Source organism: Eschscholzia californica, unplaced genomic scaffold (assembly GCF_041429995.1).
Source record: "Eschscholzia californica isolate CP2 unplaced genomic scaffold, dmEscCali1.0.p SCAF_6, whole genome shotgun sequence".
Taxonomy (NCBI): Eukaryota; Viridiplantae; Streptophyta; class Magnoliopsida; order Ranunculales; family Papaveraceae; genus Eschscholzia; species Eschscholzia californica.
This window is the reverse complement of record NW_028238483.1, coordinates 5,526,145-5,536,352: the sequence shown is the minus strand read 5'-3', so window position 1 is coordinate 5,536,352 and position 10,208 is coordinate 5,526,145. Positions and strand designations below refer to the sequence as shown.

Sequence of the window (10,208 nt, the reverse complement as noted above, 5' to 3'; positions counted from 1 at the left end):
AAATCACGTCCAAATCTATCTTTTCAAAACGCGCGAATTTTGAACGTGGTACATTGACAGTACTGTGTTTAGAAAGTGAAGGGTTTTATGTCCATAATGTAAAAGGACTAAATATCCATATTTTGGGAAGATTGGATCATAAACCTTTTCTGAACATTATTTTTGTCTATATACCCATGGACCCAAAAAAAAGGGGGTTTGGACAAAAAACTGTTTTCAGGAAAAAATATATATATATTTCGGGAAGAATTGGTTTTCGGCGGAAAAAACGATTGTCAAAAAAATCTGGTCTTGGGGGAAAAACTATCTTTTTAAGGAAAAATGATTTTCGGGGAAAAAATGATTTTTTGAAGAAAAAAAAAATTTTCGAAAAAAAAACGGGAAAAATAATAATTTTGTAAAAGGAAATATATTTTTGTTGATTTTAAGTTTGTAATCTAGGTTTATTAATCCAAAATCCTAACAAATCCTAGGGGGTAGGGTGGGATTTTGGTCCAATACAAATTTTAGAATTAGAAATCTTTAGGATTCAAGAGTCCTAGAATTCTTGGTAGCTGAATAGACCAAGAATTCTTGATTTCTACCAAATCCCACTTTTGATAGGAATCCTGCAACCAAACACACCATAAAGTTAATGTAGGGCTATTTTCATACTTGTAATAAAAATAGGATGTCACTAAATTCCAGGATATACCTAATTGGACATCAGTACAGCGGAGGTAATGCTAAATAGTTGATCTACATACGTATCCCTCTCTCTATCTCTTTCTTCTCCCTCCAGTTTGGCATGAAGCCCGGCCTAAGAAACAAAGAAGATAAGAAGATGGAATAGACGAAATTGAGTGATGGAGAATACAGATCTAGAGAAGAAAAAAAAATTCCTCTGTAGACTGAGGAAACATTGGCCATACAAGTGAATAATGATCTCTGCATTAAGAAAACGAAGTCATCTGTACCATATTCAGTAGGGAGCCCTAATTCTATGAAGTTTTATTGGAACCCCAAGTTGTCAAGGAGAAACTCCTTCGAGCTTAACACTCTCAAATATGAAAATCACGCCCTTTTCGGTTAGTCTCCCTCACAAGCGACTTCAAACATTGAAAAAAAGATTTTTTGAGTTTACCCCCTCAACACTAATTAGTAATTGAATTTACCCCCTTTCAGTAAGCGCTAATTGAGTTTACCCCTTTGAATTTAGAATTTTTGTAAAAATTATTAAGGACGTGTTTGGCATGAGATAATAAAAATTATAAATTAAATAATATACAAACAAAATGAATCTTTACTAATTATATTCGCGACCAAATCAAACAATAAAGTAAGGTAGAATAACCACTACGAAGCATATTGAAGAATAATTGCTCTTAGTAGTCACAATTATTTCTCGTACGCCTAACACATTTTTTGCATTTTTGTTAAAAATAGTAAATCTAATGGGATAAGCTCAATTACCCAACATTGAGCAGAGTAAACTCAATTACCAATTCATGACGAGGGGGTAAGCTCAAAAAACCCATAAAAAAATGATAGAATAGGCTACAAAAGTAAACCTGCTCCAGATCTAAATAGGAATCATCTGTCTATCAAAATTTAAAAACTCCATCAAGAGAAAAAGAGAATCAACTCAAAATTTAAAAACTCCATCAAGAGAAAAAGAGAATCAACTCCGAAATTGAGACAAGTCGCTTTCATGCAAGTCTATAGAAGGCTTTGACGTACAGCCTCTTTTTTTTAATTGTTCAGCGTGTGCCTCGAACCCTTGACCTGTAAGATGGAAGATTATACCTCTTACCACTCCAACCAAGAGTTGTTGGCACGTACAGTCTCTTCTATCATTTAAAACACAAACTTCCATGTTTATCTCCATCATCAAATCCACCTGGATTCTTGGTTAACTATTCATTTCCTCCTCCCAGTTCTTTTGTCCTTTTTTCTTCTTTTTGTCCTGTTTTCTTCCCGATTAAGACTCTTCAAGTTGGGACATCCACCTTGTCCTCCTTCGGAATTTTTTTCTCAATCATATTTTAATGTTGTCACAAAAACTTCAACGGTAAAGGTAAAAAGTTCTAATGGAGGTCTAGTAGTTTCAGTTTTGGTGGATTAACGGTGAAAGAGGACAGTATTGTCACGATTACCGAACCAACACAACTGAACTTAGATCTCACTGAGACATACCAATATTAACAACCAAGAGAGAACAATGTAGTCATGTGATTAAGTTCTCCTTGGGCTTTACTAAAATCCAATGTTTCTAAAACAAAGTAATCCTGAGCCATAAAAAGTTATATGAAGTGGTAGCTCTATCACGAAAACGAAATAGGAAGTATGTACGTACTTATCTACTAAACTCTTCTTTACTGTTCACATTTACTGAGAATATTGGCCTTCGGTGAAGGCAACCACCACCAACCATTCGCAGAAGCAGAAGATAATGGAAACAGAAATATGTAAGAACAAAGCTTTCACAAACTGTCTCTAACAATCAGTAATTACAGATGTTAACAGTGAGAGATCCTTCCGTCATTTCACCCTTCAGCTGCTTCTTTTTCATGGGGATGCAGCCATGCAGGAAATTGAAACAAAGACAGATAAGAGTTGCACCTCAGTCGGGTTTTGTTTTCGCTTTTTGTTCTTCCTCATTGAAGACAACAATCTTCGTCGCTTTCTACGAGATGACATTACTTCACCAGTCCCAGAAGAAAATCTGTAAATATGTGCTCATACCCTGGCACTTTCCCATACCCTAACAAGAGATAAAACTATTAATTAAAAAAAAATAGATAGCTCATATATATATATATATATATATATATATATATATATATATATATCCTCCTGAGCAAATAGAGATATGAGAAAAATTGTAATATCAGTTGAGAAAGAATTTCACTTGCCAGGAAAGTAGTTGATGTCGATGACATAGAAACGATCTTTGGTTCCATGCTCTCTGATTATATCTATATTGAATAGTTGGAGACCCTAGGCAATACCATTTTTAGAGAAACTAAGAGCGGATGAACGTAACAGGAAAAATAATTATCTATCTGATTACAAGGAAAAAAAAAGGAGACAAGAAAGAAAGCAATACCAGCCGTTGACGGAGCTCCCTAGCGAGCCTCTCGAGTAATGGTCGTGGCGGAAGCTCTACAATCAAGGATAATAAAAGGGATGAAGAAGATGTTTTGAAAACTCAGAAAATCAAAACCTTCTGTCAATCATTGCAAAGGATTCACTCACCAGCAACACCGGGTTCTAGATCTGCATCATCAGCAGAAGCTGCGGCACAAGAAACCCTTGGAAAACGGAAGACTCCAGCATTATTTAACAGCTCTAATTTATTGATGTCAGGTAGAGAAAAACGACGAACCACTTGTATAGCTTCCCCAACTATATAAACCTTAAAGACAACACCTCCTAAAGTAGAAACATAAAAAGGAGGCTTGATTATGAATGACTATAATGAATGTGATAAATTCATAATACATTCTGAGCATATGCAGACATACCATGGTTGACAAATTCTTGAAGAACCAAGGGAGGATCAAGTTTTGATAGAGATAATTGATCATATGCAAGAGATAACTGATGTGACTTGGCGCTTCCATCCACAATTAGTGGCTTTGAAACTGACACATAAACGATAAATTATGATACAACATTAATCGAGTTAGTCAAACATGATGAAGAACCACAAGAAAGATAGTGCAAAATAAACTGAGTACCAAGCTTCTTATTTTAAACTGAGAAAACATAAAATCGAACTTCAAACAATTGAATAATGCAAGATAAACTCTTCAAATAACCTTAAATAAACTCCAATGGAGTTTGGCCAAGTAGAGGTCTTTCCTCTTTCCTAGTTTAAATAATAATCTAGCTAAAATAGAAGTAGAAGTAGCACTAATGACTACCATCTCTATATAAAATAGAAACTGATCTTCAGCTTGGGTAGGTCACTAGGTTGCTAGTTGGGTTCGCTTGAGACTCTTAAGAAACCAATTCATATATTACCACATTTACTTTAACATATATCCATGTAGTAGGGTTTATCCTCTTGCTTTAGACGTGTCTTTCTCAATCTTTAATCTATAACAACTTTGTAGAACCACCAAATTAACACTTACCAAGAGGTAATACAAGTCCAGCTTCAGTGACAGCATCAGGAATGGACAATGGATCATTTGTAATAACTAATTGCCTTGGAACACCAACTTGGCCTAAACAATTGTCAATTCAATATTTGTCAGTATCAACATTTATCTGGTTGAAAGTATCAGAAGTTAAGATTTAAACACTGTCCAACACATAAAGAGACTAGCAAATATGAATATATTATTACAAAATCTTTTAATGTTGCTTATATAGCAATTTTGTTTCATTGGAAAAGAAAGTATAGATATAAAAAAAAACAATAATTAATAAGTTCAAAATCCTAGCCGGGACAAAAGAGTGAGTCTGTTACCATGGGAGTCAGACAAGTTCAGATTGGCCACATCCTCGAGCATGGACTGCCTATTGCTAACATGTTGTATGGCACTGGGCGGATCAAGGACTATAACTTCTGGATATTTTTCCCTGTAGTCCTACAGAAAAACAAAACGGGCAAAGAACCAATTGGATCAGTAAAAAAAGGTTTGTAATGTTACTAATGCAATTGTTTATTAAACTTTCAGTCTCAGACCCTAGGCATCTTTGATCTCCTTCCATATTTGCTCCAGCAAGAAATTGGGTATGGACATAAAAAACACTTCCAGTTATTCATCGTGGAAACTCTTTGAGGAGAGGGAATAGCATTTTTCAAATTTCATAAACAATTGACAATAATACAGAGAATTTTTCCGTCTATCTATGTGTAATTTTAATTATTCGTTTGTTCGCCACAATGTAGGTAAGGGAGCACGTCGCAATCAAGGCACAAACCAAAACTCATGCACGAGGAGTCTCAGTCATAGTCAACAACCAATAAAATACATAAAAGACATGTATATCACAGCAGAAACTTCAAATAACAAACAAAAGTGAGAGACAACTATATATATAAGCCATCTAGAGGAGGCAATTAGGGAGATAATAGCCTTAGTTTTCATAATAGCATTTTCATGTAATGGACCGTCAGACTTATAAGAAATATTATACTTTATTGAGATGCACTTCATGATGTGGCAAACAATATCATAAAGACTAAAACAACCCAAGTCAGGCACTAGCATCCAGTTTTCCTTACCCTCTTCTATTTTAAGTCTTCCTTTCTTGTTTCTAGAACTCTTATCTATATACATTCATCATCTTACAATTTTAAAATCTCTGTGAACTAATTTTACGGGAATAATAAAATTTAGGTATTTCTTGTATAGCAACTGCTTTGTTTATTGATTTCTTTCGACCAAAAAAATTTAATTTGAGTTTGTCAAACCTTTATTATAACTTGTGCATTGTTCAAGGCACAACCGACACACACCATACTGAAGTTGCTTTAGCTGAGGTTTTGGGTATCGTTGTACACATACCACCTCAAGGAACGTCTAAGGCGCTCGAACTGACTACTACTTTTTTTGTCACTTGATTTCCTTTCCCATTGCATCTTTTTCTCTCCCTTTCATGTATCTACCCTATCCTCTTCTAACACAAATTTTAAATAACTCAGTAAAAACACTGAAAAAAGAAATAGAAAAGGGTGCACCATGACCTCTCCACAGTAATGACATATTGATTGCATTCAGAGAACAAGATTTCGCCTTTCCTTCTGCGATGTCGATGAGGTGCACTCTGTTTATTTGCGTTTATGCAACTCCCAACATTTAAGCATTAGGAAAGTTTATCCATTCCAGCTAATAGTTGTGTAATTGCATAAAATGGATTGGAGTGACGTATGTGGGTAAGGGAGTGGGCAGGTTTTGTCAATTTTCAAATTACCAACTTCAAGTACATGAGCAGATAGTGATCATCAAACAATTTCAGGCTCAAGTATTAGGCTGGCTTAGGTTAGCAGGCAGTTCTTACTCCAGCTGATTTATGTTTTACAGTGATCAGTATATATCCATTCTTAATACAATTCCAAGTTCAAAGATTTATCCTCTAAAATCTAGTTGACTCTGTTTTTGCTTCTATAATCACTACATAAGAACTGACGCCCGAATTGTTAATAAAACAAAATATTGAAGAAACAAAACCGATTCATGTCACATAGCTGACAAAAATATTAATGCAAAATTTAAGCTATTCAAATTGAGCTGGTACAAAATAAATACTTGAAAATAAGTTTAGCAGATATGGAAGTTCTTATCGAAACAAAAATGCTTAGCAACACCTTAACAAGTAAGTCAAAGAAGGTAAAATCCTCGCTTGGAGGCTGCAGTCTCTAGAAGACTACGATTCAATAGAGATGAAAGATTTAACTCTCCAAATCATGTTAGAAACAATGAGTTTGAACCTATACGGAAGTCCAACTAATAAACTAGTGATGTAATGAAAAAGCAATATAGACGTATATCCATATATCGAACATGAAACCACAAAAAAAAGAGACTCATTAGTTAAAAGCGAATAAAAAGGACAATAAAGGAGCAAGTTGTGTTTTCAGACGACTAACCTCAAGAATCTGACGCCACTGCTTTCCAAATAACTGATTATGAAAGAAAGTATAACCTTCGTCAGATATCAATAAACATAAAAGCCATTTAAAACTATGTTGTCGTCTGAATGCGTTATATTCCATTCAATGTTTTAACAATAGATAAACTCCTAAATCTAGAGGTGCGACTTAAATTGGTTCGCTGCCTTCTTGCCTTAAGGCGTAAACCTTTTTTTCAGTAGCAGCAAAACATACGCGATAACTTTGTGAGGCATACACCTTCATGCGGAATGCCTCAAGCGTCCTATGCATACTACACCTTAAAAACTGGCCTTGTTTGAAAGAAAATGAACTGTAAACTTGTATCCATAGTTTTGATTTCAATCTCTCATCATGTCTCAGGTCTTCTTGCAGGTATTTTTAATGAAAAAATCAGAAAACATAATGCTATTGTTCCTTTGTGCGAGGTTTGGAGTTTATGCGAGTATGCAACAATAAAAACATTGATATTTTTGTCTGTTAAACACTTAAAAACTTTAGGTATGTTATCTGTTTATACATAATTTGGCGAACTTTACAAAGAAAAAAAAAAAGTTAATGTATGCCTCGAGGCACCGTTTCGCATATTAGGAGCCTACCACCTTGGGCAGAAAAATGTGTTTTAAAGGGTACTACAGTCAGCAAGTGACACTGAGTATTAAGTTATTTAAGGGTGCAACGGTTATCAAAGAATGGAAGAAAAACAACAAATAAAAGTTCTTACTCTTTCACCACTTCACGAGAAAAGAGTAGAACTACAGAAAAGATCTCCGCTTACCTTATGTAGAAGGACGTCGAAGGGGCCTTGATTTGAAAGTGGTTTATTTTGGTCAATTGCAACAAACAATATTCCCTTACTCCTGCAACATTATAGCAGTTCTGTTGTAAATCTTCAGAAGTAAAAGAGATTGACAGTAAGAGATAGGGAATAGAAAGCGAGATAGAAACTAGCACATTCTGTGAAATTGATTAATCACAGTACAGATGCTTTTTGTGGAAAATAAATACAATAATAAGTTTTACATAATACACATCAAAATGAAACCGAACTGGAGGAACAAAAATATTCTGCCTTAATAGAGATGAAAGACTAGAGATGGACAGATTCTTTTCTGTGGAGGTTATCTCCACAATGAAGAAATCATCCTCATAAAGTTACAGTCTGCGTTGATTTGTGCTCTTGTTGGGACATCAGCATAAGTGTAAAACCATCCGACAAACTGTACCAACCACTCCGGCTTTCAGTATCAGCAGACAGCATCTAAAGTGGAATATCAGAATAAGATTCTAATATGCTCACCCAAAGATGCTATTAAATGACATTTTTCAAGTGGAGCTGTTTTCTCCACTTGAAGCTTTTCACCCTACTTAAGAGGAATATAAGCTGCATTATTTAAGGCCATCCATTTCAATCAATTTTTTATAGATTTTCTGATGACAAAGAGATATTTTTAAGGGCCCCCATTGAAAGAAACCACCATGAGCGCTCGCATATTCGCATTATTTGAATTGGTGTTTGATTCACCAAGGGAAGTAAGAAAAATTAACTATAGTATGGTGCCTACTAGCATGTAGCACATTTATATGACAGAGAGGGAGAGAGAGAGAGAGAGTACAAGAAAATCAAATTGATAAGAATGAAACAATAACACAAGAAGTAAAAATACACAATACTACAATAGTGGAGTAAGAGCAAGTACTATATAAATAATCAGTGGTCTCGTACTATTACACAAGGCTGGCATACCACCAAATATTGACTTTGAATTTCACTATTCTAATCATATTGGCATATATAGAAGAATATTCCATTCCATAAATTGCAAAAGGAAATCAAGATTCTTGAAATCTAATACTCCATCTGACAATGGATAAGTCAAACAAACAGTTGCCACATCTAGCAGAAAGTTAACTCCACGTATATAAATTCAATCTAGTAGGCTTTCTCTGGTTTGCATCTTATTAGATCAAATCATGATAATCGAGTTTCGAGAGAAATGGCGAACAAAACGAAAGCATTACAGAATAGATTAAAATCTAAGGGTACCCTTGAATCCCTTACACATGTTTAAGAAGATAAATTCCCTTTTCTTTTTGTCATAGAAAAGATAGCATCTTTAACAATTTTTTTAACTTTACCTACTCAAAAGAAAATGACCTAAGAAAAACTTCAAAATTTCCCAACAATTCTGGAAACTAGTAACACAACACAAGATTAATCACATATGAAGTAGAAGAGATAGAGAGAGACTGAATGAGGTAGGGAATATGTTAGAGAGAGAGAGAGAGAAGTGAGTGAAAGGAAGAGGAAAATCAAGAAAAACATTAATGGAAGAAATTACCTAGCCAAATTTTCAAGCTTAGGCTGCAAGAAACTCTGAGTTTTCTTTGAGGTTAAAGCATATCCAACAACCAATTTCTGTGGATGTGGAAACCCTAACTCAATCGAATAAGACTGAGAATTCTGTTCACTATCCTTCTCCTCTTCATTACTACACGGTTCCTCTCCGATCAACCTCATGCCCTTATCAACAAAAATTCAATGTTAACCGTTCAAGTTCAGTACCATAAAGGAAGACGAGTTTTTTTAGTATTGAAGATGAAATGTTGGTGGGGTTTAAAATGAAGATGAAAAGATCAATCTGTTGTTACCAAAATAGAAAACCTAAAAGCGCGAAATTTTAGGTTTTAGATTCCCCTTTTCAAGTTATTACTTGAGATTTCACTCCCTAAAATTGGCAGTAGGAGATGAAATCTCGACCAAGATTTCACGGAAGAAAGAGAAGAGGTAGAGAGATAGAGAGAGAAGATCAGTAGAGGCAAGAAAGCAGTGACTACGCCTCTCTTTATAATTACGGTAGTAAACTTCCGTATTTCCAAATTACGTTTAAAACATGGGAGCCACTAAAGGCGCCCCTTGGAATTGCTATTCGTGCCCTATTAGCGACCCCTAGAATAGGGATTGACTTTTGGGTCCGTTTGATACGTGTGAAAACGTTTGGATGTGAAAACGATTTCTTACTCGTGGGTAAGAAAATTGAGATTTTCTTACGAGAAAATCCATTTGATACTGTTTGGTAAGGCTTTAGAGAATTTGAGAAGAAGTTCTAAAGGCGCCCAAATGTATTCTTTTTGGCACCTTTTTATATTCATGAAGTAAGGCGCCTTGATGATAACACGAAGGCGCCTTGATGATAACACGAAGGCGCCCTTAGAAGTTCTCAAATTAAATCACGGTTTCACCTCTCGTCTTCTTCATCCTTCATTTGGGTTTTCTGGATGGATCTCTTAAAAGAAACCAGATGGTGACGAATCTCTCGTCTTGAATCGACAAATGATAACAGATCTCTTCAACTAGGGTTTGATTTCGAGTGTGTTTTTTCTATCAACCATTTCGAGTTTGATTTTATTGTCATGATACTTAAACTTAGGGTTTCTTGTATGATTTTTCAATTAGGGTTTGCTTCTTCATCAATGATTCTATTTAGAAATTGAATCGGCATGGATGGAATGTTCATTCAGAAATATATACCTAGAGTTTGAATTTTCACCAATGGATTTAGTTAGAGTCTGAATCATTACATGTGCTAAGCTTTTTTAT

The 10,208-nt window shown here is 35.0% G+C and overlaps 1 protein-coding gene across 3 annotated transcripts; it reads right to left on the bottom strand.

Moving 5' to 3' along the window:
- Positions 1-2,317: 2,317 nt before the first annotated feature.
- LOC147530974 (inositol-tetrakisphosphate 1-kinase 3-like) lies at positions 2,318-9,469 on the bottom strand. 3 transcript variants are annotated; one of them, XM_086647226.1, is made up of 11 exons: positions 9,260-9,466; positions 8,950-9,131; positions 7,386-7,467; positions 6,587-6,619; positions 4,460-4,580; positions 4,122-4,214; positions 3,507-3,626; positions 3,238-3,414; positions 3,089-3,144; positions 2,895-2,979; positions 2,318-2,743 (listed from the first exon to the last, which is right to left on the bottom strand). In XM_086647226.1, the coding sequence occupies exons 2-11, from the start codon at positions 9,126-9,128 to the stop codon at positions 2,679-2,681; spliced, it is 1,011 nt and encodes a 336-aa protein (XP_086503352.1). In that variant the 5' UTR covers positions 9,129-9,131; positions 9,260-9,466; the 3' UTR covers positions 2,318-2,678. The 3 variants fall into 3 exon arrangements, with proteins under 3 accessions (XP_086503352.1, XP_086503353.1, XP_086503351.1); XM_086647227.1 differs by having other exon boundaries at positions 9,273-9,428; XM_086647225.1 differs by having other exon boundaries at positions 8,950-9,469.
- Positions 9,470-10,208: the final 739 nt, after the last annotated feature.

Coding starts and splice junctions, on each gene's coding strand:
- LOC147530974 (XM_086647225.1), bottom strand. CDS start 9,128: ATGAGGTTGATCGGAGAGGAACCGTGTAGTAATGAAGAGGAGAAGGAT. Junction 6,620..7,385: donor TCGACGTCCTTCTACATAAG/GTAAGCGGAGAT, acceptor TTTCATAATCAG/TTATTTGGAAAGCAGTGGCG. Junction 2,980..3,088: donor GGGAGCTCCGTCAACGGCTG/GTATTGCTTTCT, acceptor GGTATTGCCTAG/GGTCTCCAACTATTCAATAT.